Genomic DNA, 27,045 nt, shown 5'->3' with positions numbered 1-27,045 from the left:
ACAATAATTCGCCAGCATATTTACGGTATATTTTCAAATTTGTGACATGGTTTCGGTATATTTCTGAGGGTCAGACTATATCGATAATCTGTGGTCACACCGGTTACAGGATAAATAACATCTAAAAATTCCATGCAAACGCATCGAAGAAACAGCTGAAGAATTTGTAAAATTAAAAAAAAAAACAAACCACTAGTGAAACAAGGTAAATAGGATAGCAAAAAGTACCATATGGCTTCGAAACGATTAACAAATGACGATCGTAGGTACACGGTGAGCTGCCCGTAACGATATTGACGCCTCCTGCGGTTGAGCGGAAAACGGGGCGAAGCGCGTGGTTGCAATAGCAATAGCTAGCACCACAGGCGTTGGTATATTCACGACATGTCGTCGACGTCAGCTGCTGCATCGAACGCAGCACCGGCCAAAGAAGTTCGCTATGTCACCGAGGTCCCCAGCAGTCTTAAGCAACTGGCACGGCTGGTAGTGCGGGGATTCTACTCGCTGGAAGATGCCCTGATCATCGACATGCTGGTGCGGAACCCCTGCATGAAGGAGGATGACATTGGCGAGCTGCTGCGGTTCGAGAAGAAGCAGCTTCGAGCGCGCATCACCACGCTGCGCACCGACAAATTCATCCAGATCCGGCTGAAAATGGAGACGGGGCCGGACGGAAAGGCGCAAAAGGTCAACTACTACTTTATCAACTACAAGACATTTGTCAACGTTGTTAAGTACAAGCTGGACCTGATGCGGAAGCGTATGGAGACAGAGGAACGGGATGCGACCAGCCGGGCCAGCTTCAAGTGCTCGATGTGCTCGAAGACGTTCACGGATCTCGAGGCGGACCAGCTGTTCGACATGGCCACGCTGGAATTTCGCTGCACGTACTGCGGCAGCTCGGTAGAGGAGGACAGTGCGGCCATGCCAAAGAAGGACTCGCGCCTGATGCTGGCCCACTTTAACGAGCAACTGCAGCCACTCTACGATCTGCTGCGTGAGGTGGAGGGCATCAAGCTGGCACCGGAAGTCCTCGAACCAGAGCCGGTGGACATTGACACGATACGTGGTATTACGAAACCGAATGCCCTGCGACCCGACAGCATGCAGTGGTCCGGCGAAGCGACGAGGAACCAAGGCTTTGCCGTTGAGGAGACGCGTGTTGATGTGACCATTGGCGGTGATGATACGTCCGACAATGTCGTTGAGCGCAAGTCGCGACCCATTTGGATGACGGAGAGCACTGTGATAACCGATGCGGATGCGGCGGATGGGGCTCTACAGGATGTTGGCCCAACGTCGAGCACATCCGGACACCGGAACAGGAAGGAAAACGAGGATATTATGTCTGTGCTGCTGCAGCATGAAAAGCAGCCCGGCCAGAAGGAGCCACACATGAAGGGTATGCGCGTCAACTCATCGAATGCAAACTCGAGCGATTCCAGTGACGACGAGAAGGACATTGATAACGCCAAGATACGTAAGTGCTTTTTTCTAAACACAGATTCAGGTTGAATTCTATTGTAAAATTTACTTGCAGCCGATCTAGACTTCGAAAACTACAGCAACTCGGACTCTGAGGAGGAAGCCGACGATGTACCTACTGTTTCGGTTGCCGGACGGCCCCATCCCCTGGATCAGCTAGATGACAAGCTGATAGCCCAAATGACGCCGCAGGAGAAGGAGAACTATATACACGTCTACCAGCAGCACTACAGTCACATCTACGACTAAGTGCACTTGCAGCACTTGAAATGTTTCCCTTCTACCTCTCTGTCCCTATACTTTACAAGCATAGTATCATTGTAGCTTTAAGTTCAGTAGTTTCACTAAAAAATTGTACAAAATCACCATAAATTTGTTTGTAAATTCCTGAAATATACATATACCTTGCTAGCAAGAATTTTGTCTGCTGCAAAGCAGAGGTTGACCTAAAATAAACCTCTTTCTTTTGCTTTCATTTTGAAACAAAAAGTTCAACAGTGTAAAAATTCCTTAGAACTGTTTAAGATACTCTTTTGACTAGAACACCGTCGTTAATTGAGTCAGCATTGTGAGGGTTGTAAGCATAAAAACGAAAGAATACTTTAATTTTTAAAACCGATAATTTTCAATTTCTCTTCTGCTACGACCGATAGGTAACGTATCGAAACGGCTAGAACAATTAGAACCTATCAAGTGTGCGATATCTCCCACCCCTAATCAGCTGTTTGTTTGCTATTTTGGTTTATTTTTAAATTCTATTTTGATTTTTCTGCAAATAAAGTCGGCCAGCCCTGGTCATGTTCGGTGGTGGGCGTATTATCCAGCTTACAACAAATAACGTGCCGCAGATAAGCGGATAGACGACGAGAACCTATGCACATTTGCACGGGTCCGTGAAAGCAGATGCGATATACAAAGCTGCTGAAACTCCGGCCACTTGTATTTTTCTTGCCGAACGCGACTGACCTGACACTTACTCGTGGTGCGGCGTGCATGAGCCTTAGGAAAATGGAAATGTGAGAGTTCCCAAAGTATTATAAAAGCGGTTGGTGATAAGTGCTGCAGTTCCATCAGAGACATTAAATGCTGATGCAGCTATATCCAATTGGAGTTCGAGAAACGTGATCGCGCTCACTCACACCAGTGCATAGAGTGAATCCAACTATCGTCGTATATAAGCACGTACATAAGTAAATGTTTATGCCCGGGTAATACTATTCTCATCGCGCTGGAAACGAGAACCCGAGTTCCAATCAATCCAATCGACGATTTCAATAACACGCAATTAGTATTGATCTTCGATAGCGGCTGGTTCGAGCTCGAGCATAATTAAGCCAAAATGAAGCCGAACATCGATAAGGAGCTGCTGCCTATGAAGGCGCATTACTTTCTGTTTAATGCCGGTGAGTGGCCATCCCGCCCTGTCCCACTTAACCCATTAACATCCCCCAAAAGTCAGATAGTCATTAATTTAAGTAGTATGCTGCCAAGCGACAGGTGCTCCCGCGCATACAAGGCCCCTGTCATGCGGAATTCAGATTTTGGAAGGGTAAAAGTCACATTGAACCTCGCGGCCAAAGTGCAGATAAGGCAGGCCAAGTAGCGTGATAGCGCACTTGTCAGAGCAAACAGATTGTCCACTAAACAACGGTTAACGTTCTCCTTTCCCGATAAGCTAATGCATATTGCTCTATATTTGATTAATATCTGATGAAGAACGCTTCGTTCTACTGCGAAAGTGAGAGCGTTTCGTTCGATTGGAATCACGCTATTCAATCAGAGTATACGCAGACCAGTTGCGTTCTTTGGGGACAGACACATGGTATAAAAACTGTGGAAAGAAATTCCACTCTGATCTAAGCAATAAATGTGACTAATTGACAGTCGATTGCTTTAAATATATGCGACAATGATAGAGAGCCGATCCATCAACTCCAGTTCCAAAATTCTTTGGTAGAGAGGTTGATGCCATCTTGATGGTTATCTTTTATGGTTATTCTGTACGTGCGAACAAAAAAGTTCACTAAAATTAGTATACTCTCTTGTGGGGTAAACACAGACAGGCGATGATAACATTCCTCCCAAATGGGAAATAAACACCGCAAAACTGTCTACTGTCTACTATTTCAAAAGTATAGGCCAGGCCACACGGAAAACGCCAATTGTGTCGAGGTAGGGCAGGGCAATGAGAGTGGACAGCCGCTGTCCCTGTCGCCTGTCGCCTGTCGCTGGCGTGTGCGCCCATCCCATTCGATGCCCATTTAAAAGTTAAGACCCGTCGACAGCCGAACCACTTTCAGCAATTAATGTTTCGCTTTTACTTTTTTAATTCAATTAACATTTAATTCCACTTCGACGAAATAAACGACAAACGGCAGACGCCTGTCTAATTCCACTTGTTTACGGTGCACTTTTCTTATCAAACATGCGAGCAAACACCCGTTTACGCCGCCCTACATGGCCGTACAGGCAATATGTACATAGAATATCAGGTTTAGCTGCATAAATATGAATACGCCTATGTAGATTAGGAATTACTTATCAGCTCCGACACACATCTCTTCCCTCCACCAATCGCTAATCACTTATGATATTTGGCTCTGTTCCTATTTCACTATCTGTTCTGATGTTCTCGTTCCAGGCACCGCACCCGTGGTACCCTTCATGCCGACTTTGGCCCACCAGCTGGGCTATTCCCCGGTGGTGGTGGGGACAATGTACATGATATTGCCCATAATTGGAATGCTGGCAAAGCCGCTCTTTGGCTACCTTGCAGATCGGTAAAAAGAGAAACTTTTCCTTTCGTTGACTCGGTAACAACTAACAAGTATCTCAATTCCCATTGCAGCTACCATCGCCATCGATTGCTATTCCTCTGTGGACAAGTGATCACTGGTATCGCGTTCTTTTTGATCATGTTTGTACCCGGCATAGACAAGCCCCTGCCTGAGGTCCAGTTCCATTGCCATGCAGGCGTGTCGAGCATTAGGCATTGCTCCGAGCACGGTGCGTGCGTGGAGAAGAATATGGAGTCGTTCTACGGAAATCGGACACTCGCCTGCGACTTGGAGTGCGATGCCCAGCCCTACATGTGGGACATTGTGTGCGAGGACTGGCTGAAGAATCAAACGGAAAACTGTGCGGCGAATCGCACCAATCCGCAGCTGGACTTCGGCACTAGCATCAACATGAAGGACGTTGTCGAGGAAGGTGATTGCCTGTTCTTCATGGTTCCACAAGATCATGGCGTAATTGCAGGCCAAAGCGTACCGCTCTATTGTCCGGCGGGAAAGCAGTACTTCAACGCCAGCTGCCGCATGGACTGCCACGACGACTACCTGAAGGAGCAACTCTCTGAAAGTCCAGTGATTGACACGCGAAGCGCAATGGCTCAGCCCCAGTTCTGGTTCTTCTTCGGCATGTTGATAATGAGCTGGATCGGCATGGCAGTGGTGGTGAGCATTGGCGATGCCATTTGCTTTGGCATCCTGGGCGAACGCCATCATCTGTATGGGAAGCAGCGGCTGTGCGGCTCGCTTGGATGGGGAATCTTTGCGCTACTTGCTGGCGTCCTGGTGGACCACATGTCGGTCGACAATGTGAACAAGAACTACACGGCTGTGTTCTGGATGGCGCTAGTCATAATGGGCTTCGACGTCCTTGCCTCCTCAAAGTTGAAGGTGAGTTTCAGTCTCCCCCGTATAGATCCGTTTCTAACGATCCTTTCTCTATTCCAGGTCACCCAAACACACTTGTCTTCCAACATAGTGAAGGATGTTGGCCAGATGTTCCTCTCTCTGCGCTGTGTGATCTTCTTTCTGTGGTGCGTGGCCATTGGCTTCGGCACGGCGCTGATCTGGAACTTTTTACTCATGTATCTGGAGATTCTGGACAAGCAGTTCATGGGATGCGGCACCTCCATCAAGACACTGCAAGGCCTTGTCATGGCCATCCAATGCTTTGGCGGCGAACTGCCGTTCTTCTTCTTGTCGGGCTGGATACTGAAGCGGATCGGACACGTGAATGCCATGAGCCTGGTGCTCTTCGGCTTCGGGGTGCGCTTCATTTTGTACTCTATGCTGCAGAACCCCTGGTACATACTGCCCATAGAGCTGCTAAATGGCGTCACCTTTGGCTTGTTCTACGCCACCATGGCCTCCTATGCCAGCATTGTTGCGCCACCCGGCACTGAGGCAACCATGCAGGTACGTACAATCGATCATTGTGGTCAGAAATGGTTCTAACACTCCACTGCCTTCTACAGAGTCTGGTTGGTGCTATATTCGAGGGCGTTGGCGTCTCCATGGGAAGCCTGATTGGTGGCATACTATTCAACGCCGATCCTCGAACCACTTTCGAGATCTTCGGCATTGCCGCCTTCATCATATTCGTTGTCCATGTCTCCGTTCAGATGTTCCTGCAGCGCAATGGCAGCACAGATGAAAACGGTAAGGGTAGGGTCTCTTCCGGTTCCGCCTCCGCATCTTCATCCTCGGAAGCAGCTAAGCCAAAAGACACTGAAGACCGCTCAATTAAGAAAGACAATGACGGGTTCAGCGATGTCGATCTGAGTTGATGAACAGATCAAGCGGGGACCCTTAGATGTTAGCTCTATGAATTTATAAAAGTATTAAGCATGAGCTATACTAAAGTATAGCATAGATGATAGACGCTACCGAAAATGTGGCAAAAGTGCTTAACATTTGTATCGACTTGAATGAAGCTACAAAAACGTATTGATTTCCTCTGTAAATCCGCCATATATGCAATTTACTAGACTACATATAGACGCTCTCTCAGGCGCAGACAAGAAGCGTTAAATGATATTGCTCGAAATGAACATACACGATCATCGAGATGATCTTTTAATTTTAAATAAATGGCCATTGGATATTGTAACTCAATAAACAAAACAAAAAAAAAACAAAACCCAACGATACGAAACAAAAAATAACAATTTGAATACCATTCGAATCGAATCTCATTTCTGATTATTAAATTACTATCTTTCCTTCCATTTTATTGCTTAACTAATAAACGTTCTGATACTTTTAGGCACTGTCAAATATCTCGCACCGACAGATGCAATGCACATGCTGAATGATCAGGAGTATAGTAGAGTTAGCTAAGAAGATCGTACCACCATCTACACCACCTACAAGAACCGATAAAGAGGCACACCTCTACTGTTCCGCTGAATCCTCCACTCCGACATCTTTCCACCTCTGATGCTGCATGTACAATGGATGTTGTTTGATGATTGTAATGTATTGTAAACGTGCTGTAGTTTAGTAGTTATACAAATGTGAAACCAATCACACACCCCAACCCTCCCGACGAGCATGCTGTGTACTCACAAAAAAACAAACACTTCCCTCATTTACCTTACCCTTAGATTCAGTGTGAAAATTCTTAATTAATTGTAGAATTACAAGTGCAGCAGGCTGATGCATGTGTTACATTTTTTTGATCAACTTTTACTATAAATTTAAGTATAAATAAGCCGCTGCTTTTGGCGCTGTGAATGTTTAAATATTGCTTCTCACACTCTCGATCTTAATGTTTAACATATGATTATATTATTTAATATTGATAGCTAAATGTATTCGATTGGCTCATGGCGCTGGCCTCGCTCTGCGTGCATGTGGCTTTGTTCTGGCGAAATCTCCAAAGTATTTACTTAATTATACCTAAATTACAGTCAAGAAATATAATAATTTCCAACGTATCGTAGCAGATACACGCTGCATAACACTTATACAAATAATTATTAATATGTTTTTCCAAATGGTCCAACTTTTGTTCTACTGTTGTTTGTGTATTTAGTACTTAGATAGTTATTAATGGAAAAATCCAAATATTATTTTAAATTGCACGCTGCCAAGCGGTCGCTGTTCTACTGCGTCTTCTGGCCGCCAATGAGCGACTCCTCGTGCTGCTGCCTCTCGAGCTTGCGCTGGTAATCACGCTGTTTGCATGCCGCCACGTTGGCGGCGCGTTTCTGCAATCGGAAATTCAAAGATAATAAAAATTAAAGTGGAGATCTTGCATGTGTTTTGGTTCTTTTGTTCTCTTTTTACGTTTTTATGCACTAATAAAAATTGTTTTTTACCTTCAACTCTTTGGTACGTTGGTAGATACCCTGCATCTCCCTCTTGACTCGCGTCAGCTTTTCCTTGTAGCGCTTCACGTCGTTCATCTGGTACATACAAAGTAAGGGATCATAAATGAACCCAGTTTACAAAAGCTATTACTTTGTTTCGTAGATTTCCTTAAGATAAGATTGCACCCCGAGACTATTGCCATTTGCCTATGGCCAGTGATAAGATTTCGTTCAGTCTTGTTGGCCGAACAGCCTAATGCTTAAGCTCTATTGCAAAATGCCATACCATTGTGCCTTTGCTAGCGAGCCTTTTGGGACTGATTTATGGATTAAACGATGTGTGTAAAACCCATGGAACAGACTGTAGAACAGTGTACCTTGTATAAGACATATGCCAATGTGCTTCCGATTAGCAATTAATTAAATATATGTACAGGGTGTGCCATCTTTTATGGCCCTATGTCGAATAATATCTAATGACTTTGACATTTCTGAACCGATTAACTTGAGTAGACCAGTTTTGGAAACGTTGATTCAGTTCAATTTTAGCCATGGATCGCTTAAAACCGAGCAAACGCGTAAAAACTGAAGAGGTTACGCTGTACAATACGAAATTCGTGAAAAAGGTCTGACCGGTTACTTTTTTCAACAAGACGCTGTGCCATGCACAACTGTAAATCAAACAATTCTGTCTGAATAAATTGTAAAGGACCAAATTAAATAAAAATACCTCATTGTTGAAAATCGGTTGTTTTCTTTCAAAGCTGTTCGCTGTTTACATAGCGGGACACCCTGTATATCATTAGAGTATCTTGTATCTTGTGTTAAGTTTGATTCCCACAAAATGATTTCATCTCCGACTTACCATATCATTTAACTTTGCTACTTCACTGCAGTCCAGCTTGTACTTTTCCTTGGACAGGTCGATGTAGATCTTGTTTTGTTTGCCACTGACACGAAAAACCAGACATTCATCATTAATGGAAGGGGAAAACTTCGGACTCCGAGATGACACTACTTACATCAGTTCCCTCAGCTGGCTGCGCACACGGTCCAGCGGTGGCTCTGCTATTTGGAGCACCCCAGCGGACAGTTGCACTGCGGCAAGACTGCCACCCAAGTCATCCGGATTGTTTCCTTGCCAACAGGTGGAATGGTCGGATGTTGAATTCTTATTGGAGTTCAGGTGGTTCCTTTGGTCACTGGCTGTCTGACCGGCAGCGAGCTGCTCATTGATGACGCTGCAGTGGAATATTACCCGTTAATGTTAAAGCTTAAACCAATGCATTACATTACCTATTAATATTGCTACTTTTTAACATAATTTGAAAAATAATACAGCCAGTATAAACAAAACAACAAATCTTGAGCAGCTGTTTAATAGGTGTTGTTGAGCGCCGTGCATATCGATAGTTGACTCCACTGCAATTTGTTTACACAAAACAATATCAGCTGCCAAAACCATAGTTTATAAATGCGAATGTAAAGTAAATAAAACAGAACAATAATTGACATTATAGAGTTTCTGGGTTTTTTATTTACTGATGGTCGTATTCCACTGCACCTCAAATTCAGACAGCAAGATCGAATGTAAAATCCGTATATAAAAAAGTATGTAGTGTGAGTGAGAGGTATATACATAATATATATGTATGTATGCCTCAGCTTAGTTTGGTTTTACAGTAGAGTAGGCAGCTGAGTAGGCACACCAGACTTGAAGTGAAGTAGAGTACGACACTTAGCCAAGTTTCGAACCATAGTAGTCGTGACACGGTAATCAGCTGGTTGTAAATAAAGCATCTAACAATTTTATTTGCAAATCAAATCCAATTCGAAATGCGTTGTGCCGTGAAGAATTGTGGAAATAACAATCGCAATGAAAACAGAAAAAAGTGGCGCTATTTTCATTTTCCGAAAGATAATACCCAGCTTCAAAAATGGATTGAGTTTTGCGAGCGGGATGGAATAAACCCTTCAACAGGTATTCTTTTTCCTCCAAAGTTGACGAAAAATAATCATTTATGCCTTTTCAAACAGCCTGCATTTGCAACGAGCACTTCAAGCCGGATGATTTCGAAAGAAATATGCAATATGAGCTTGGGTTCACGCGGAAGAATCCAACCAAACTAAAGCCGGGCTCATTTCCCACCATCAAGGGAACCCAACCCGTGCCAAGAATAGAACCATCCAAGAAAAAGAGGCGCAGCAGAACCAAAAATAAAAACAGCTATGACCCTCAGGAATACGCCAAGAGCTTCAGTGGACTCCCATATTCGCTAATTGAAAGTGCCAATGAGATCATAGAAGTTGAGATGTGTGATTATACTACTGGCTTGGAGACTCTGGATGAGAGCTCGGCATGTGGTCGGAGCCACCTGGGTGTGGAAAATGCAGAGGAAGAGCTCATCGAATTTGTGGGAAATGCACCAAACCAACAAGCTGAAGAACCGGACGATTCGGAAGACCAAATACATTACCAACTAGAACTAGCTGAAAGCACAAACTCCATGGAAGATGTGGAGATAATCCATGCAGAAGATAACACCTATGTAAGGCATTTGGAGCATGAAGTGTAAGACGTTATATACCTTGTTATAGACCATAGCTACAATCTTGTATATTTTTAGGACCTCCCTAAGACGTGAGGTCTTCTTTCTCAAAGACGAACGCAAGAAGCTACTAAATGTAATTCAAAATCTTAAGGAAACAATTCGAGGAAACTGTATTCTGCGGAAACAAGAAACGAATGGCAACAAGTAAAATATAAGATCAAATATATGTAAGTATACATTTAAAAAGTGAATGTTGGTACTGCTAAGAAAACTGAGTCAAAAGGAAAATTCGACTGACTAGATGTACAATAGCAATTTAAGGAAATGACTCATAAATATTTATAAAAACATAGATTTACCATTTAATATGTGTATCAAGAGTTACTATCTTGTATTTATTTTTAAACGGATGCCTCCTCAAAGGTTGCCTGACAGCTCTTAAGTAAATTGTAAATCATTCTATATTTTAAATGCTGTGTAATATAATTTTGACAAGATTTTTTGATAATCTGACGAGTCCCAAAATGCTAAAAGCAAATACATGTTAGGGATAGCTTCCTTAAAATATGCCTGGCTATACTATTTATAAGATACTATAAAACCATAAACAAATGTTAAAGACACAAACAACATATGCATTGGAAATTCTTTATCTGGAGTCTACCTACCTACTTACCATCATCTTTCCCTTACTATCGACAGAAGCGGTTTTCTTGAAAATTACGAGCTCTGTTCGCGGCTATCTTTTCCACGGAATTGCGGTCCGGCAATTTCCCCAAGGTCGAAGTCATTAGAAAGGCAATATCCTTTTCAATTTTTATCGCCGTAGTCGCTTCTACCTGCGTATATCCGTATGTATAAAAGCGCATGTTCCGCCTTGACTAGACCTGCACTGCAAACGATGAGTTCCAACCGTCAACATCCATCCTGGACCGACGCGAAGGCAGCTACCGGCAAACTGGATCCGATCCTACACGCCGAAACTCTGCAGGACCTGAGGTGCAGATGACGTGGACGAGGACCATCCAAGACATCATGGAATCAACAACTCCAGAGCTTCAAACCACTTGGCGCTTGCAGTGTCAGCCAACTAGCCAGAATTAAATAATTGTAAATTGTAGTAAACTTAATAGTTCAATTGTATATAGACATATCAATATTCTAGCTAATTCAACTTTAGTTCAATTAATTGTACATATGTACATACAAACAACTAGCCAATTGTTTAGTTCAAATTTGTTTAGCATATTTGTTTGTGTATATTGTAAATATACGTGATATTGTTGCAATAAAATTAAATTTATCAACACAAAATATACATACGTTCTGTTCCGTTCTTAAATATTCCATCAAAAATAAACTCTAAAATCGAAGACAGTAAATGGCTTAGAATGCCAGTTATTGTGCCCGGTTATAGACGAGTCTAGGGTAAGCGTTTCCGAACCCATAAAGTGTAAAGCCATGTCTGCCTGTCTTGGTGATATCCCAGAGAAAAGTGACAGCGCATCATCATTGAATATGACTCCATCTACCAGACTGCCGAGTCTGGTTTAGGTCGTATCATTAAATCCAGAATGAAGAAATGAAATGTTAGTATATATGCTACTCCTTCCTTTCACGAGCTTACTCATTCCCTCTATCTCTCTCACACACTTAGTCATGCAGAGTGCTCTCTCCCTTTCTCTCACACACTCTTCTTGGTGTAGTGTGCGGCGGGAAGGGAAGCCACCACTGGTGTTGGTGAGAGAGGAGAAAGATGTCACGGAATAAAAAACAGTTGCGGAAACATCTTTGTTTTTTTCATGACAAGTGCTAGCATAAGACAGACGCTTTTATATACTGACTCACATTTGTATATGTAATATACTGAGGCCCTTGCCGCGTCTCACAACGTTCCTGCTCGTCATATCAGGAAGTCAAGCCACGGTAATGGGTTGGACAATGCGACAATTATATTATCACTTGATGAACATGATATGCAAAGGTAATCCCGCGTTGTTTCTTTCGTTTAAGATGTTGAACATTTGGCATTGTTTTAAACATTATTTTAATGTTAAAAAAAATTTTTAAATTGTTGCTGTTATTATAACAATTGCATCGCTCTTGGAAATAAACATAGAAATTCAACTAAATTATATAACTTAAGAAAGATACTATTGAGAACACACAAATTGCATATATATGTAAATGTGATCTGAACACATGAATAATCTAAAGAATAAGCCTTAATAACCAAATTTGTACTAACTAAATTAGTAGGTATGCATTATATTTGGACAGACGACCTTAAAATCTAAATATCTTAGCAGTAGGTCGCGTGAGATGGAGGGCTCTGTGTGGCTGCTAGGCAGAGGCAGAGTTAGCAAAGCGTTTATCCCTTTTTGAAGTCCAGCAAATCGGCCAATGCTGCCGCCTTGCCAGAGTCGTCCTTCTCTAGCTCGGCCCGGGTGCAGCGGCCGCAGCAGTCGGCGGAGGGCTTGTTCTCGCACTCTCCAAGGGCGGGTGGTTTGAAGTTGGGTGTCCAGGGGCCAAGGCTGCCACTGGCATAGAAGTCCATTGGATATGCACTATTGCGCGGTGAAGCATTGTGAGGTGTCCATTCCACGTCTCCCAGCACCACGGAAAGTTCGTAGGGATTCAGCAGAGGCTGGCTAAAGGCCGAGCCCCAGTCTATGGAGAGGCGGGGGCAGGCTATCTGCACAAAAGCATCAATGTCCGCAAACAAAGCGAGCTTCTGGGGGAAGATCTCCGACAGCAAGATGGTAGTGGTCTCTATTCCCTTGGCCTGCAGTCGCTTCTCCAAAAACCGGTGTACTCTTGAGCTGCCCTGTCTGCCAAGAGTTCCTAGAATGATTCCGATCCGTCGTGCCTTCTTAGCGCGCTGCACGGCACCGAGGCGGAGATCCTGCATGGCAACGTGGTCATACTGCTCAATGGTGAACTTTTTCTCATACGGATCATACTTGTAGGCCTGCGCGAAACAACGAAAGAAAATCTTAGTATGCCTCCGAATGGGTAGTGTAGGGGGAAGTGTAAGGAACAAACCTTAAGCAGCGGGTTGGCAATCATGGCGGACTCGAGATGGAAGCGCCCGTCTCCCAGATAGATAATCATTTGCGTCGTTTCCGGCAGCTGGGGCGAGGTGCATCCCAGTATTTCGCCCGGACTGAGGGGCTTAGCCTGGGGCACTATCACATCGTAGCCGGCCGCCTTCAGCTCCGTTGAGGCGGCCTGCAGTGTGGTCACAAACTGTATCGTGCTGACCAGGGCTATTTGACCCACTTCTGGCTTGAAGTTCAGCTTGACAGAGTCGAGGAAGTGCAGTGGATCGATCTTGATGTCCACGAATATGTAAAGTACTTTGATGCCGCAGGTCTGGTCAACGGGTATCAGGCAGCTGTGGCCATAGTGCACCAGAAGCTCCGCGCCCAGTGCCTTGGCGGTGTAGTCATCTACGCAGCAGGCGCCATAGGTGACATCGCCCATGATGACGGTGTCGGCGCTGGTGAAGCGCTCGATGATATCGCTAATGACCATTGCGTACATCAGCAGACCCTCCGGCAGCTGCAGGGCCACGCGCTTTGCCTTCATCTCGCGTATACGCCAAATGGTCTTGTGCAGCTCAAAGTTATAGTTGGCGGGCAGGCGTCCGATGGCCTGCTGTAGCACGGGGTCATCGAGCAGCTCCTGGGGAATGCGATTGATTCGAGCCTTTGGCTTGAACACCTTCTTCGGTTTGGCCCGCACCACAACTACATCGCTGCTATTGTTGTTGTTGTTGTTGATATTGCTTGTGCTGGAGCTCAGCAGCTCGCTGCCTGGTTGGATCAGGTCCAACATAGTGCTGCAGAGACGAGAAAATTGAAAAAATAAATAAAAATTTAGCTGGTCTGCGATCAGCTTCTCGTATTTCGGAAGCAAATCGAATTGAAATGCGTATATCAAATTCAGCAAACGAACAGACACTAAGCTACAGACAATGTGATTCGACAGGCGTACGTGACTGCGGACGCGAATGGAATGGAAGGACAGGCCCCCCTACTACCACTATTGCCCGACTGCAACCGGAACAAAAACCCGAAATCTTATAATTAGCACACAAAGCGACAACACAAAGCGAATGACTCAGGCGCAACCCACCTTTAGAATCACTTTTTGCAGCAACTTTCAAATCAGAGCCGCGCCAAGGTTCGTTGCATTTACGGTTGGCTGTTATTTCTTGTAAATACCCTGTAGCCAAAGCGAGCAAAAGGTATACGATAATCACTGACGACTGAACAGTACTGTTATATTTATAATATAGTCGCGTGCGAGAGTACGCCCGGTCTATATTTATTTATTTCTCTCATTCATATATTCACTTGTTATTTAACAGGAACAGACTGACTATCAAGCAATGAGAGATTTCAAACGAGTGCCAACTTCTAGCTTCTATGCCGCGTGAACGTTAAGTGCTGTCTGGGTTCGGGGGTTGCGCCTGCTGCTGCTGCTGCACAGAAAATTGGTCACTGAACTTTCGTATACTCGCACGTTGCGCCATTGATAACTGTTTCTGAGTCACGTAGGCCACACAGTGTGCAACAAGGCAAGGTTGCAGGGTTGGTGTCTCCACTACGCTCTATCGGATCAATTGAAATGGATTGCATCGGTGAAAATGGGAGGAATAGCATATGAAATTCTAATCTGCCCTTGCCCTTCACTCCAATTTGTTGTTACAACGCGATAAGAAGGGGATTGGATTATGAAATAGTCCCGAAGAACAGCTGTTAGATATGGTGTTGTCGAGTGTTATTTTGGCACGTTCTCTTATTTTTCCTCTTGAATTTTGAACTGTTTATTTTTGAATTGGGTGCTACTTTTTATAGTTTTTTTTTAAACCGCACTTACAATTACTTACAACTGACGAAGGTTGTTACGTTTATTTACAAATTGTTCAACAAAACCGCGTGTGAAAGTACATATGCCCTCAGTTCAAACATCGATGACACTCCGATAGTATCGATGGTTTTTGAATTGTGCGATAGATCGCTGGCATCGATTTAAAGTATTAGAAAAAATATGATTTTGGGGTCTAGAAAATTAATTAAGAGCACTTAATAAGGTTGTGGAAACAAATCTCCCAACGAGAAATTAGTTATTTATCACTTTGTATATTTATTTCATACATTTTTGACCTTTGAACTGACTCAGCTCGTGAACGAAAGAACTACTGATTCAGCCGGTCTTGTCTTGTACAACACTTATTTCGTTCAGATTTAAATAATTAAAAAAAATGTATGTGCTACAATTGATATACATATTACATCTTAAGTGTTTTATATCTATAGCTTCGAGCTCTCTGCTTCTGACACATCAGCCTCCTCCGCATCCTCTGAAAGGTAAAGAAAATTAAAGATAGATTAGTGAAAATTCCACAACCAAAGAGCGGGCGAAGCTGCTTTGTTCACCTACGCTTGCCACCGGGCAGTCGTCGCATGCGTTCCTGTTCCACAGCGGCAAAGTATTCACTGGCCGCCTGCTCGCAGGCGCTGGCAAAAGGCGCCATGTTGACCTTTCCATTGAGCATAGTTATGTCTGCCTGATCCTGGCCGTGGTTGGCCTTCACCTTCAGCTTGCTCTCCCGCGACTTCGCCTCCAGGATTTTCTCGCGGCGGTTCTCGCGCTCGAACATCTGCACAACAGTTAGAGAATTACAATTTGGTAGATAGATTGGTGCTAGCTAGATCCTACCGCTGTCAACAGGGGCTTGTCGTTCTTGGCCGACATCACCATGTTATCGGAGACCTCGATAAGGAAGGTGGCGCCCAGCTTGCTGCCACAGCTCACGAACTTTCCATTCTCGTTGGTCCGCACGCAGTAAAGCGGCTCATCGCACACCTTCACAGTCAGAATCGGCTCGTTTTGCTGCTGCAGCAGGTCCCACGTGTCCAGCACGCCGTCCATGCGTGTAATAAAGAACTGCGACACCCTGGAATGGCATGAAGAATAAGGATGGGCACGAAACTAACCTGCTTGGGTCGAAACTCACTTTGTATAGCTCCAGGCTCCATCGGTGAGCATAGAGCTGCTGCTCTTGGTCCAGATAATCGAACTCTCGCGGCAGTCCTCGGACCAGATGCGCGCACACCAGTCGCCTACCGTGAGAAAGTTCTTCACAAATGCCGGATTCCGGGTGATGGCATACACGGGACCCAAGTGGCACATCATCTGTAGTGCGGAGACTATATAGAGCGAAAACTAAGGGTTCGACGACTCTTCTCGAACTTACCCGTATTTGGATCTTCTCTGTAGGCGTTTTGCCCTTGCGATTGCACGAGAACAACATGCCCATTTCGGTTCCCGCCATGAATCTGGTCGGTATCGTGGTCTCGTACTCTAAAACCGAAATTCCGTAGGAGCGCGACAGGTCCTGTTCGTCGCTCTTGACTGGATCCATCAGCAGCCGGTCGAGTGGCTCGCTGAGCTTCCGCGTGTCCCACCACAACACCTGGCCGTCGGAGCCACCGGAAAAGAACTCGGTTCCGCTCTTCGAGTTGTTCCACAGCACCGAGTTGACCGGATCTCGGTGGCACACCTCACGTTCGCTGATCATGACCGGATGCTTGCCGTGGCGCGTGTCCCAGGCCGCCACCTGTCCATTGTACATGCCACTCACCAGGCTGGTCGGATCCTTCTGGTTGTACTCGAGACACACGCAGGGCACCTTTGGCTCCAGCGTCAGGAATGGCTCATTGGGATTCTCCACCTCCCAAATGTAAGAGTTGCACTTCTGCCCGGTCTTGTCGCCCTGAAACTTCATGTCGCAGTGGCTGACAGCCATCTTAATGCCGCCATCAGGAGACCAGGACAAGTGCTTCACCGGCACCTTGATCGGGTTCGGATCGCGGTAAACATTAACCGTGCGAGACTTGCACGGCTCCGGCAGCGGGGCCGGGTCCAAGTTCTCAAAGTAGTTCTCGTATATGTTCACGGCGTTGTTCTGGTGTATATAGTGCTCCATGGGCTTGGTCAGATTCATCACCTGCGTGATGTAGTTCTCGTCCTTCTCGATCTTGCGCTTGTAGCGCACCGTCTGCTCCGGATCGTGCATGTTGATGTCCTTCGGCCAGCCGCCCTCATTGTGTGTTATCCCAGTGCTCTTATACGTGGCCCTCTCCGTATTGGCCACGCTCAGCGACGTCTGGCCCGCATATTGTGTAACCCGGTCGACCGGGTTCTTCAGTATGAAGCTCTTCACCAGCTCGGGATTCGAGTTCTCACTGAACACCACCTCATCCTTGTCCTCGAACTGTACGCGTGCCCCAAAGGAGCGGCGTTCTTTTTTGAAAATAAAGTCCATTTTTTAGCCAAAACTTTTCAATTTTGCAGCCACGACAGATGCTTTGCCAGGTCGGTTCAATATAAAATAAGAACTGATGGGATTCATGGCAACGGATTGTTTGGTCGATAGACCCAATGGTCTTTGGGGCAACTGCCTTTCTGCACAGCTCAGACGAACGAATGCTCAGTTGGATTCAACTCAGCTGTTCCTTTTGTGCAACATTTGCGATTAATATAACGACGAACTTTTAGTAATTTTCCAATTTCCCAATTTCGAACAATTTTAGGAGCCATTATCCATTATCCTGCCATTATCGGGCAGGCAGTTGTTTTTCTTTGATTGGACATTTTCCAATTCAAAAAACTCTCTTGATCCATAGATATTTTAAGACTTTATTTTAAACGTAAAATAAGAGATTTGTTTCCCATAGAAATGGTTGCAAAAAAACATTAGAATGCTAAAACTTTCGTACTTACAGTAGTAATAGTAATAGTAATAGATAATAGGTAATGGGGACCGAACAACACACACATATATTGTACAGGGGGAAGGGGAAGGGGGTAGGGTAGGGTAGGGGTGCTATGCTATCCTATACACATTCAACATAATCCTCATTTCTGTTCTTTCAAGAATTTGAGTGCTGTGTTGTGTTGACTGGGAAACAATTTTCTTCTGCTTTCTCTTAGGGTTTAAGGGGGGGGGGTTTTCTACACGCTGATCTGACTTTCCATAAACTTACATTTAACTGGCGAGGATCTCTAATATTTATGTATAATATATGTATGTACGTATAGCATTGCTGACGGCATATCGCTTGGAGATTTCTTTTATCGTTTAGGTAGGTGTATTCGTTTCTAGCTTTGCTTCCTTGCAACATCACATGGTTTTTCTCTTCTCTACTTCAAGTCGGAACGAATCGGATTGGGAAACCAGGCTGATTTGATTTGATTTGATTGGATTAGATTGGTTGATTGGAACTTATAACAAGATTTAGCACCAAAAGCAGCTGTTAAAAGAAACTACACTTAAACCCTACAATAGATCGATCAAAATTCATACGAAAATGTGTATTTCGCTGGCTTAAAATGAACAGATTGGCGAATTAAACTCGTATTAGTATGCGCGGTTGCGTACTGGTATTTAAAAAAAATAGTCTCTCAATATAGTACTCGATTCTTGCTTCATTCCTTCTTGAAAATATAATCGCTTATGCTCTCGCGTTTGTGGCAGTTCATTTGGCGTGTCGTAAAAAGGTCTATATACCACTTCTCGACCTCAGTATTTTATTTCATATTGATCCTAGATCACAAGATCCTTGCACACTGATCAGATCACACGGGGACTCTCTCCACAAAAATGACTGATGGCGAGATTCGCGTGTGTCTCTCTTTTTTTTTAAAGAACTGAACAAGCCGACACTCGAAACGAAGCTGGGGATACTCGTTTACCACAAGTAGTTATAGATTAGGGGATTTCTGTATCACTTTGCTTTCTTCCGCCTCCGCCTCCTCCTCCGCCACCTCCTTCTCCTCCTACTGATCCTTCTCTTTCCAGGGTTAAAACTTTAACACGCACATAAAAACTTTCATACGCAGCCAACAACGCCCACGGTACGGTCGGCCCCTCCATAAAAAAAATATCTCAAGCTATCTCTTACTCTCTCTCCCTTGGTCAGTGTTCCACCGCACCCGATACTGCACCGCACCCCCTTGCAATGTCGCTTACAATGAGAAATAACTTAAGAACTGGGCCGGAGGCACGGGCTGGGACAGCGCCTGCTGCCCGCCAGCCTCCTCCAGGCGCTGCTTGTAGTCGGGGCTCTGGTCGACAATGCAGGGATGTCCGTCGGAGGGCCAAAACAGACAGCAGCAGGAGCGGCAGAGAGCCAGCACCTCGGCGAACTGGTAGTCGTCGTTGACGCCGTAGGTACGTCGCAGCTGGTGGTAGATCTGCTTCCAGTCTTTGATCTCGCCCATCTGCTTGAACTTGTCCAGGTCCAAGATGGTGTGGATCTGGCGCTGGTTAAAGTGGAATCGTGTCAGCTCGCGCCAGATGCGCTGCTCCGACACCAGCTTGGCCATGGTGTCCCAGGCCTTGGCGGCCGACTCCAGGTCGCGATGATCGGCAATGCACAGAATGATCTCCCGCACGCACTCCTCCGGCAGCTCGTGCAGCTTGGGCTTGGCCTTTGGATCGGGCTGCAAAGATTACAAGTTTAACAAACAGAGTTTGCATGGGAAGACCGTTGCGTCACCTCTCGAATCTCGATCTGGCTGGCCACGCGCTGGATGCGCTTGATCGTGGCCATGTGCTCCTTCCAGAGGTAGGTGCTGCCCAGCGGCTTTCCCCAGCACTTCTGGTTCTCCTGGTTGACGATCTGCTCAAGCTGCAGCGCTAGCCCACGCAGCACATTCGGATGCTGCTGACTATCGTTGACTGCGGAAGAAAAGAGAGACGATTGAGAAGGATCTCACGGATAGTCCGTTTAGTGCTCACCATGCGAGGCCACCTCCTCGACCATCTGGAGCAGCTGCCGCTGCGCACTGCCCGGCAGACTGGCGATGCCCTTGTTGGAGACCAGCAGCAGGAACGCGCAGATGTAGTGGAAACGTTTCCGATCGCGCACCGATCGCTGGAAGTCGAGGCGCTTCACCGCCTCGCTCAGTCCGTTGAAGCCGGCGATCTCCCGGGTGCAACGGATCGTGATGTGGTAGTGGGGTGGCATGCTGGACCCCTCCTCCTCCACCTCCTGGCTGTCGCTGGCCACCACCTGGTAGCTGCTCCCCTCCGAGTTGTGCCTGCAACAAGATAATCCATTGTTCATTGTCAATGCAACATTTCGGAAGTGTCTCTATCTCCATCTCCATGCCCATGTCCCTGTCCCCATGTCTCTGTCCGATGATAACCCGTTTGGCCAGTTGCCGTCGCAGACTTGGATTTGGTGTTGTTTTTTTGGCGGTTTACAGGTGTTAGGCGCTTGTGAACCGCTTTTCAAGAGGCGGAAACAGGCGATGTTTCCCAGCATCTGTGTTCGATTCGATGTGTCGAATCACTTAGCCGGCCCGGTTTTTAAATGTGCACAGCGATTCGGCAAGAGGAAGCCCAGCCGTGTGTCAAGTTTTTAACGAACTTTACAAGTGCTGGGTCGCGTAATTTGCGTGGACTGTATGACCATTCGATTTGGGAGATAATTATATTACATATACATAGGAGGAAATGAAAGAGATTCCGGCGGCCACACCATTCTGTAACAATCTAATGTTGAAAATGAATGTCTTAAGATTTCTGTAACTAAATATAACTTTGTTTTGGGTACAGTAGGAGCCCTAAGGTTCCATTCTGTGGATATAGCATTGAATGAACTTTATTGTGGGTGTCCGCAGCCGTTCCGAAATCGATTCACCCCAAAAAACCATTTCGAATGGGTTCAGTACTGAACGGCCTTGAAATTCAACCATTTGGTGACATTTGAAAGTTGTGCCAAAAAACATGTGATGTGATAAGAACGAATGTAATTGCCAGGCAATTATCGGGGGACGGGGGACGGGGAAGGGGAGAGGGGCGCCTTCATAGCTTCAATTAGACAAAGTGCAGCTGTGGGAGGAACGTTGAACAGACGGTCAGAGGCAGGCGCACTCACACCAGCACGAACTCTGACCCAGTTTGGAGGGAAATCAAAAACAATTTTGTGGCTCCCAAGGACAGGACATGACAGGCCACGACACGTCCTCGTCGGACAGTGGCACCATAAATGGTCAAGGCACATCGATCCACAGCTCAGGTCTAGCGATATGTACATGCATATGTCCTTGTTGAGAGTAAATTAAATTCTGCATCAGCTGTGGACAGCAGCTGGAATTATTAGTCAGTTGGTAATCAGTTGTAATCCACTCCAAGTCCCCTGGGCACAAAGCGAAGCATAGCCACGCGAAGATGCGCAAAGTGTGGGAAAAATGGGAAGTGGGAAGCGGGAAAGTGGAAAAGTGCAAAAGGGGGTAGGACAACAGTCAAAGAAAAGACGAAAGTAGAACGAAACTGGCGAAAGCTTTTGGCCCACGCCGAGGGAGTCGAGTGCTGGCTGGCCTGGACCTGGGGTAGGAAGTAGGTCAACGCTTTTATTGGCCACATCACTCACATACGAGTGAGTATGAATATGTCCTAGAAATGTACATACATATGTACACACACACATGCAAATGTATGTTTTGGGTGCTCATGTGTTGAAGTTTTTTCGATTTTCAATATCGCATCATTACGATTCGGGAGCGAGATGTCTGTGATTCTTTTTAAAGGGTTGTCTCCTTGTCTCTTCGAAGATAATATTCTATTTGATTTGAAATGTGACCTATCCAGGAGATACACCAAAAAAAAACTCACATGGAAGGTGATTCGTAAACAAAGAAACGGGAGCCGTGTGCGATTTTTGATTATTTTTTGTTTCGTTCGGGACTGGCAGTAGCACTCGCAGTCGCTGTGTTTAGATAAACGCGCAATTATCTGTGGATTCGTATGCTACCGAGACAATGAAATTGCTGGGCTGTGCAGCCAGCGAGTGACTCCAACTCTACCTCGACATCTGCCCCTGCCGCTGGCGCTGTTTCTGCTCCCGGACCAGCCCACGGGGCACACACCACAGTCCCAAGGCAACAGACCGTGCCACGCCGGCTTCGCCGGGGCCGTCGACCACGTGATTCGTATAAATCACTCAACGACGTCACAATCAAGCGTTCGTTTACCTTTCTCCAAGCGAATTAAACAAATGAAAATAAGTGCAGCAAAAGCGCAGCAGCAGCAGCTGCAGAAGCAGCAGAAGCAGGGCCCTGACAGGCAAATCGCTTTTGTCTCTATTTTTAAGTTTGTGACCTTTTTCGACATAAATAATTGGGAATGGAGCCGAACAACGGCCAGAGAAGGAGGAACCCGCAGAGCGCCTCAACTTTTGTCTAAATTTAGAAGAATTCGGAGAGATCACAGATCACGGAACACAGAGAGATGCATAGCGAGGCATTGGGAATAGAACGGAAACTTTTGCTCGCAAACTTAGATCATTCTGTGGAACTCTCAATGGAGATGTAGATGTGGTTTCCCCGGTCTAAAGTTTTGGGCCCCAAAGTATTGTGGCATACCCATTATGGTCCATATAAGAATGGACATACAGTCTACTTCCTTGTCCCAAGTTCAAGTCCATCGATCATCTATGCATCTACGTATAGCCATACATATATACTCTGAGGTGTATATATACTTAAGACCAATAGCCAGTGATGCCTAAAGTCGATCTGGTCACCCTCACGAGTCTTGAAAAAGTAGGAAAAAAAAACTAAAGAAAATCGATCGAAAGGCGCTCCGATCCGATCCGATGTTCAACGAAGAGTGGAGTGAAAGTGGGTCCGAATCGACGGCACGTCCGCGAATGCACTTTGGATTTGCTTTTACAGGCAATTTGGAATTTCTAATTATTATATTTTCAGGCATTATCTAATGGGTTCAGCTCAGTGCCGGGCATTGAGCATTGCATTTTTAATTGGCCAGAAAGAAAGAAAGAAAGGCGTTGAGTAATGCCCGAGACGAGTGCTTAACACGGTTATGAAACGCTCACGAAAGTTGAGATGTCTTTCCCTAAGCAATATAATGAATGGGAATGGTCTAAGGCTTGGAGAAAACGCACTCGCCTTCCGTCTTACGTGAGAGCCATGCTCCACTTCCCACATGCCACCAGGCAGTCCAATATCGATGAGCAAACGGGGTCCAGCACGGACGCAATGCGTTCCAAATCCGAGGCCAGCGGCCTGTTGCGCACCAGCCTCGTACCCAAGCATCCACGTAGAAAGAGCACGCGCTGATTAGAGCGTTATGAAACCCAAATTGGATTTGACCTCTCTCCCGAATGTTGCCTCTGTGCCCCACTGTCCGTTGAGATAAGCGTCCGGACGGACGTGAGAAAATAAGACAGAACCCCAAGCAGCAGCACAAGCAGAACCAGAACCAGAAACCCCCCTTGGAACACAAGCACATGCGGAAAATGTCAGAGATTGGAGTGGATTTTTGACAAGTCATAAAGAACGCATCGAACCCAAAGGGAGGCGGAGATGGGTGAAACTATTTTTGGCACTCACGACTGTGTGTGCTCGTAAATGGGGAAAAGTGGGAAAAAGTGGGGAAAAGCGGGGAAAAATGCGGAAGCACCGCGACTCAAGATCTTCTCGGCTATATACTGTATACATATTTTCAAGAAACTCGAATGACTTCCAAAATTAGAAACAGAACAAAGGTGAAAACCATGGATGCAGACTTACATTGCAGCTGCATGCGAGTATATGTAGGTACTTCATATCATATGCATATGTATATATGTACATATATGTATGTATGTATACTTACAACGACGCAGGACTTCATCCAGCCTTGGAAACTCCAATCCCCGAACGGTGGGTAGGCGTGAAAGTCGGTCAAGTTTAGGCTAAAGCGAGAGAGGGTGTGCACCCGAAAGCTCAAGGTTCCGCCTCGCTCTTTCCGCCTCGTTCTTTCCGCCTCCCCTTCTACTTATACTTATACTTTTACCACCCCTCTAATCGATTCATCGTTGAGCGAATAAGTAATGGGTTTTTAAAATAAGAAAAAAGATTACGCATTAGGAGAAAATATTGAACAACCCAGCAGGATGTACTTCTACCCAGCTCTTTCCACTCTCCACATCTACTGAATTATATTGTAATGTTGGCAAAACTTTTTGCCCCACATGCAATTTCCCATTGCCTACGGAGCAAACAATGGCAATCAATCAAATGAGCAATCGATCAACGGTGCCAAAGATACTATACGTACCTTCCAAAGCACCTTCCCGGCCTCGCTGGAGATATCAGCTGCATCTAGTAGCCGGACTTTGGTGGCTTTCACAGTCATCTGGCTGCAAGTATGCACTGAAGGGGCTAAAGAGTAGAGAGTAGATCCACTACTCGTGTCATAGGTATAAACGATAGAGAGACATAGCTCGAAGTTTCTCAATTTTCATGGGCATTTACCAACAGAAAACACAACTTTTTGATGGCTACAACAGCTAAGGGGGAAGTGGTTTGCGTTGTTTTGGGCCGCAATAATTATCCGTGGCTTTGCTTTGGGCAACTGCTTCCAATGGCGCGACTGGGCAGTGGACCCAATCAATGCACACGGGTCTATTAAACCAAATGATTTAAATATTTCGGTATTGTATAGCTCGAACAATGCTACAAATTCGATACATTCGACTGGTAATCTTTCTTTTAGGCCCCTACACGACGCAAGCTTGCACAATTTGCGCGGTACAGTACAATGCGATGGATATATGAAAATCATAGCTAGCATACAGAGAAATTAGGTTGGAAGGGAATGCGGAATGACTTCAAAAACATTACTAGACCTACATATGTACGTACATACGGAATTACGTTGACGGCTGTATTGTTTAGACCTTGTGCCACAATTGGTTCAAGGTAGTACTTTATCCGAAGGAAGGCATTGGCAATTTTCACCGATAAGATATGTACATCGATGTTCTAGAAGTAGGGCATTGCTAGGACCCCATTTAAAAGTCCTCGTTTACGTGTATGCACTGTGAAAGCCCACCCAAAGTGATAGTTAGTCAAGGACTGTATTTGTGCTTCTGTGGCCTTGTACTTTACGGATTTCTGCATTCCCATAAAAGTCATTAATTCTCACACTTATTTATTTACAGTGAAATGATACAAGATAAGGTATTGCCCCATTATCAAGCTATAATAATGAAACGTTTACAAATGCAAATAGTCGATTGTGTCGCGTCTGTTTCATAAGTGGAATGTCATCAGTCCCCCCCAAATCCATTGTTAAAATCTGGATGGACTTACCGCTTACGTTTGCCTCCGCACTCAAGCACCTTTAGGCGCTCCCAGCCTACGTCGGTCTTCACCCAGGCCTCTCCGGGTGATCGGAAGTCTTTCGAAATGAACGCCATCTCTGCGGGTTCGCTGGGAATCGGTTTCTTTGTTGATTTGATAGCTGCACTAATTATTGGACTGGAAAAGCTATATGTAGCTGCTTTATAGCCTTTCGCGCCTGTGTGTAGATTTGTTTTGTATTCCTAACGTTTAAGCGGACGGCGGTTAACGAAACACGCGTTTTAGTTTGCTGCAAAGTGGAATTTCACAATTTAAAGATTACAAAAATAAATCACCGCCACAAGATTTTATATATAGGAAAATTGGTACCCGGGAATATTGAAAAATAATGTTATATTAATTTTCCAACTTCTAGACAAAAGTTACCCCATTAAGGGTATATAAAGTTATCAAAGGTATCAAAAAAGTTACCCCTTCCAGCCTCGCACACCAAGCGTGTAACATAAAAAAAAATCAAAACAAAACAAACGGGAAAAAAGCAAACCAAATAAAGGCAAAGAGAACCAGAGAGCAGGCGAGAGAGCGCGACCAGCTGTTGGGTCTTGTCATTGTAGGTGAGGAGGGGGGCGAGAGTGGGGCTGTTGGGCGCTGAAGTGGAGTGTTTTGCTGTTGCTATCTCTGTCTCTGTCCGTGGGTACACAGCTGATTTCTGCAATTACGCGTTTGTTTTGCCTTTGCTTTGTTGTTATTGGGTATGGTATGAGATTTTCAGAGTAGTTTCAAAACACGCAACCACATTTTACTTTCATTTCCGCATTTGAAAATCCATCTTCACGGCTTGCCAACATCCTAGCAGCCTTTTCTATACACGAGTTCAAGCGCACATCACAATATGGAACACATACTTTTAGTTGGGGTAAAAAGAAGAAGTACGCACTTTGAGGCGCAATTACCTCCGACTGCTGGTAATAGCGCTTAATTGCTTTGGTTTGGTTTGCTCTCAATCTGAGATTGCCTAGGCCTCTGCAGCAGTGATGGAGCCCAGCCCCCACTGGCTTGCTATTTGTAAAATAATAGCACTCTACACAACAGATATGACAAGGCCTGGAACGCGTCTGCTGCCTGCCCCACAAATTGTTTCGAACAACTCAGCACGTTTCGCGTTGCACTCGAGCCACCAACAAAAGTGAACTGGCAAGCAGCTCGTTGCACGAAATAGGAGGAAAACTTAATAGCAGCTAGCTCTCGATGTAGTTGTAACGGCTGCGCGGTGAAGAAAATCGTCAGAGTGCGTTGCTGGAAAGCAAGGGTATCATTGTTACCTGGTTTTCAGCTTGGACTGTTCTCCTTCATCCATTTTAAATGCAACATAAATCTCAAACTGTACATAAGATTATTAACTTTAGATCATTTAAAGATTAAATCGAAGAATATGATGATTTCGGATCGTGAACTCAGTACGATTAGCCCCATTAACCCATTGTCGACTAGGAGAGAATTAAACACACACGAATATTATGAAACTTGAAGAATTTAGCGAACTTCAGGTGAAAGATATCGAGTTTTTTTGTAATGAAAGATGAAGGATTTGATAAGATCTACAAGAAGATCTTACACACACTTAAATTTTTTTGTTTGCGGCTTAGCTCAAGTTTCTTACTAAAGGGGGCTTGGTGGGCTAAGTTTGTTTTTTTTTTATCGGTATATTCACGGTATATTTTGAAAATAAGA

At 45.1% G+C, this 27,045-nt stretch overlaps 7 protein-coding genes across 17 annotated transcripts; 3 read left to right on the top strand and 4 right to left on the bottom strand.

The window, feature by feature from the left end:
• The first annotated feature begins 52 nt into the window (after positions 1-52).
• Positions 53-1,922, top strand: TfIIEalpha (transcription factor IIEalpha). Its single transcript, XM_001353865.4, has 3 exons — positions 53-205; positions 267-1,480; positions 1,541-1,922. Exons 2-3 carry the CDS (start codon positions 385-387, stop codon positions 1,732-1,734), a joined length of 1,290 nt encoding a protein of 429 aa, XP_001353901.1. The 5' UTR covers positions 53-205; positions 267-384; the 3' UTR covers positions 1,735-1,922.
• A 337-nt stretch (positions 1,923-2,259) lies between these two features.
• Positions 2,260-7,239, top strand: Sugb (Sugar baby). Of its 2 annotated transcripts, XM_015187802.2 has the most exons (6): positions 2,260-2,888; positions 4,127-4,265; positions 4,334-5,165; positions 5,223-5,690; positions 5,750-5,933; positions 6,541-7,239. In XM_015187802.2, exons 1-6 carry the CDS (start codon positions 2,825-2,827, stop codon positions 6,612-6,614), a joined length of 1,761 nt encoding a protein of 586 aa, XP_015043288.1. In that variant the 5' UTR covers positions 2,260-2,824; the 3' UTR covers positions 6,615-7,239. The 2 variants fall into 2 exon arrangements, with proteins under 2 accessions (XP_015043288.1, XP_001353900.2); XM_001353864.4 differs by lacking the exon at positions 6,541-7,239 and having other exon boundaries at positions 5,750-6,393.
• On the bottom strand, positions 6,942-9,059 carry Pldn (biogenesis of lysosomal organelles complex 1 subunit pallidin). Of its 2 annotated transcripts, XM_001353863.4 has the most exons (5): positions 8,885-9,059; positions 8,611-8,829; positions 8,454-8,538; positions 7,598-7,684; positions 6,942-7,486 (listed from the first exon to the last, which is right to left on the bottom strand). In XM_001353863.4, exons 1-5 carry the CDS (start codon positions 8,908-8,910, stop codon positions 7,382-7,384), a joined length of 522 nt encoding a protein of 173 aa, XP_001353899.3. In that variant the 5' UTR covers positions 8,911-9,059; the 3' UTR covers positions 6,942-7,381. The 2 variants fall into 2 exon arrangements, with proteins under 2 accessions (XP_001353899.3, XP_033239912.1); XM_033384021.1 differs by lacking the exons at positions 8,454-8,538; positions 8,611-8,829; positions 8,885-9,059 and adding an exon at positions 7,875-8,312.
• A 271-nt stretch (positions 9,060-9,330) lies between these two features.
• On the top strand, positions 9,331-11,456 carry LOC4812994 (uncharacterized). 3 transcript variants are annotated; one of them, XM_001353862.4, is made up of 4 exons: positions 9,333-9,569; positions 9,626-10,160; positions 10,216-10,367; positions 10,843-11,456. In XM_001353862.4, exons 1-3 carry the CDS (start codon positions 9,425-9,427, stop codon positions 10,346-10,348), a joined length of 813 nt encoding a protein of 270 aa, XP_001353898.4. In that variant the 5' UTR covers positions 9,333-9,424; the 3' UTR covers positions 10,349-10,367; positions 10,843-11,456. The 3 variants fall into 3 exon arrangements, with proteins under 3 accessions (XP_015043284.2, XP_001353898.4, XP_015043283.2); XM_015187798.2 differs by having other exon boundaries at positions 9,331-9,569; positions 9,626-10,137; positions 10,216-11,456; XM_015187797.2 differs by having other exon boundaries at positions 10,216-11,456.
• A 917-nt stretch (positions 11,457-12,373) lies between these two features.
• Positions 12,374-15,124, bottom strand: Dph1 (diphthamide biosynthesis 1). Of its 3 annotated transcripts, none has more exons than XM_015187795.2 (3): positions 15,038-15,124; positions 13,186-13,984; positions 12,374-13,111 (listed from the first exon to the last, which is right to left on the bottom strand). In XM_015187795.2, exons 2-3 carry the CDS (start codon positions 13,978-13,980, stop codon positions 12,512-12,514), a joined length of 1,395 nt encoding a protein of 464 aa, XP_015043281.1. In that variant the 5' UTR covers positions 13,981-13,984; positions 15,038-15,124; the 3' UTR covers positions 12,374-12,511. The 3 variants fall into 3 exon arrangements, with proteins under 3 accessions (XP_015043281.1, XP_015043282.1, XP_001353897.1); XM_015187796.2 differs by having other exon boundaries at positions 15,028-15,118; XM_001353861.4 differs by lacking the exon at positions 15,038-15,124 and adding an exon at positions 14,281-14,779.
• A 296-nt stretch (positions 15,125-15,420) lies between these two features.
• On the bottom strand, positions 15,421-17,479 carry Dnai2 (dynein, axonemal, intermediate chain 2). Of its 2 annotated transcripts, none has more exons than XM_001353860.4 (5): positions 16,409-17,479; positions 16,169-16,347; positions 15,871-16,108; positions 15,588-15,811; positions 15,421-15,511 (listed from the first exon to the last, which is right to left on the bottom strand). In XM_001353860.4, the coding sequence occupies exons 1-5, from the start codon at positions 17,477-17,479 to the stop codon at positions 15,493-15,495; spliced, it is 1,731 nt and encodes a 576-aa protein (XP_001353896.2). In that variant the 3' UTR covers positions 15,421-15,492. The 2 variants fall into 2 exon arrangements, with proteins under 2 accessions (XP_001353896.2, XP_015043280.1); XM_015187794.2 differs by having other exon boundaries at positions 15,422-15,511; positions 15,592-15,811.
• A 354-nt stretch (positions 17,480-17,833) lies between these two features.
• On the bottom strand, positions 17,834-26,832 carry LOC4813178 (F-box only protein 32). Of its 4 annotated transcripts, none has more exons than XM_015187792.2 (5): positions 26,637-26,832; positions 25,324-25,603; positions 19,958-20,259; positions 19,716-19,897; positions 17,834-19,659 (listed from the first exon to the last, which is right to left on the bottom strand). In XM_015187792.2, exons 2-5 carry the CDS (start codon positions 25,428-25,430, stop codon positions 19,183-19,185), a joined length of 1,068 nt encoding a protein of 355 aa, XP_015043278.1. In that variant the 5' UTR covers positions 25,431-25,603; positions 26,637-26,832; the 3' UTR covers positions 17,834-19,182. The 4 variants fall into 4 exon arrangements, with proteins under 4 accessions (XP_015043278.1, XP_015043279.1, XP_015043277.1 ...); XM_015187793.2 differs by lacking the exon at positions 26,637-26,832 and adding an exon at positions 26,220-26,583; XM_015187791.2 differs by lacking the exon at positions 26,637-26,832 and adding an exon at positions 26,252-26,583.
• Positions 26,833-27,045: the final 213 nt, after the last annotated feature.

Source organism: Drosophila pseudoobscura, chromosome X, assembly GCF_009870125.1.
Source record: "Drosophila pseudoobscura strain MV-25-SWS-2005 chromosome X, UCI_Dpse_MV25, whole genome shotgun sequence".
NCBI classification, from domain to species: domain Eukaryota; kingdom Metazoa; phylum Arthropoda; class Insecta; order Diptera; family Drosophilidae; genus Drosophila; species Drosophila pseudoobscura.
This window is presented reverse-complemented; position numbering and strand designations above follow the sequence as displayed.

Coding starts and splice junctions, on each gene's coding strand:
- TfIIEalpha (XM_001353865.4), top strand. CDS start 385: ATGTCGTCGACGTCAGCTGCTGCATCGAACGCAGCACCGGCCAAAGAA. Junction 1,481..1,540: donor CATTGATAACGCCAAGATAC/GTAAGTGCTTTT, acceptor ATTTACTTGCAG/CCGATCTAGACTTCGAAAAC.
- Sugb (XM_001353864.4), top strand. CDS start 2,825: ATGAAGCCGAACATCGATAAGGAGCTGCTGCCTATGAAGGCGCATTAC. Junction 2,889..4,126: donor TTACTTTCTGTTTAATGCCG/GTGAGTGGCCAT, acceptor TTCTCGTTCCAG/GCACCGCACCCGTGGTACCC. Junction 5,691..5,749: donor GCACTGAGGCAACCATGCAG/GTACGTACAATC, acceptor TGCCTTCTACAG/AGTCTGGTTGGTGCTATATT.
- Pldn (XM_001353863.4), bottom strand. CDS start 8,910: ATGTTAAAAAGTAGCAATATTAATAG. Junction 8,830..8,884: donor AAAAGTAGCAATATTAATAG/GTAATGTAATGC, acceptor ATTCCACTGCAG/CGTCATCAATGAGCAGCTCG. Junction 7,685..8,453: donor TAGCAAAGTTAAATGATATG/GTAAGTCGGAGA, acceptor TGTATGTACCAG/ATGAACGACGTGAAGCGCTA.
- LOC4812994 (XM_001353862.4), top strand. CDS start 9,425: ATGCGTTGTGCCGTGAAGAATTGTGGAAATAACAATCGCAATGAAAAC. Junction 9,570..9,625: donor TGGAATAAACCCTTCAACAG/GTATTCTTTTTC, acceptor CTTTTCAAACAG/CCTGCATTTGCAACGAGCAC. Junction 10,161..10,215: donor AGGCATTTGGAGCATGAAGT/GTAAGACGTTAT, acceptor GTATATTTTTAG/GACCTCCCTAAGACGTGAGG.
- Dph1 (XM_015187795.2), bottom strand. CDS start 13,980: ATGTTGGACCTGATCCAACCAGGCAGCGAGCTGCTGAGCTCCAGCACA. Junction 13,112..13,185: donor TTGCCAACCCGCTGCTTAAG/GTTTGTTCCTTA, acceptor TGTTTCGCGCAG/GCCTACAAGTATGATCCGTA.
- Dnai2 (XM_015187794.2), bottom strand. CDS start 17,479: ATGGACTTTATTTTCAAAAAAGAACGCCGCTCCTTTGGGGCACGCGTA. Junction 16,348..16,408: donor CAGAGAAGATCCAAATACGG/GTAAGTTCGAGA, acceptor TCCGCACTACAG/ATGATGTGCCACTTGGGTCC. Junction 15,512..15,591: donor ACGACTGCCCGGTGGCAAGC/GTAGGTGAACAA, acceptor TTTACCTTTCAG/AGGATGCGGAGGAGGCTGAT.
- LOC4813178 (XM_015187792.2), bottom strand. CDS start 25,430: ATGGCGTTCATTTCGAAAGACTTCCGATCACCCGGAGAGGCCTGGGTG. Junction 20,260..25,323: donor TGCGGAGGCAAACGTAAGCG/GTAAGTCCATCC, acceptor ATCTTGTTGCAG/GCACAACTCGGAGGGGAGCA. Junction 19,660..19,715: donor GCCAGATCGAGATTCGAGAG/GTGACGCAACGG, acceptor TAATCTTTGCAG/CCCGATCCAAAGGCCAAGCC.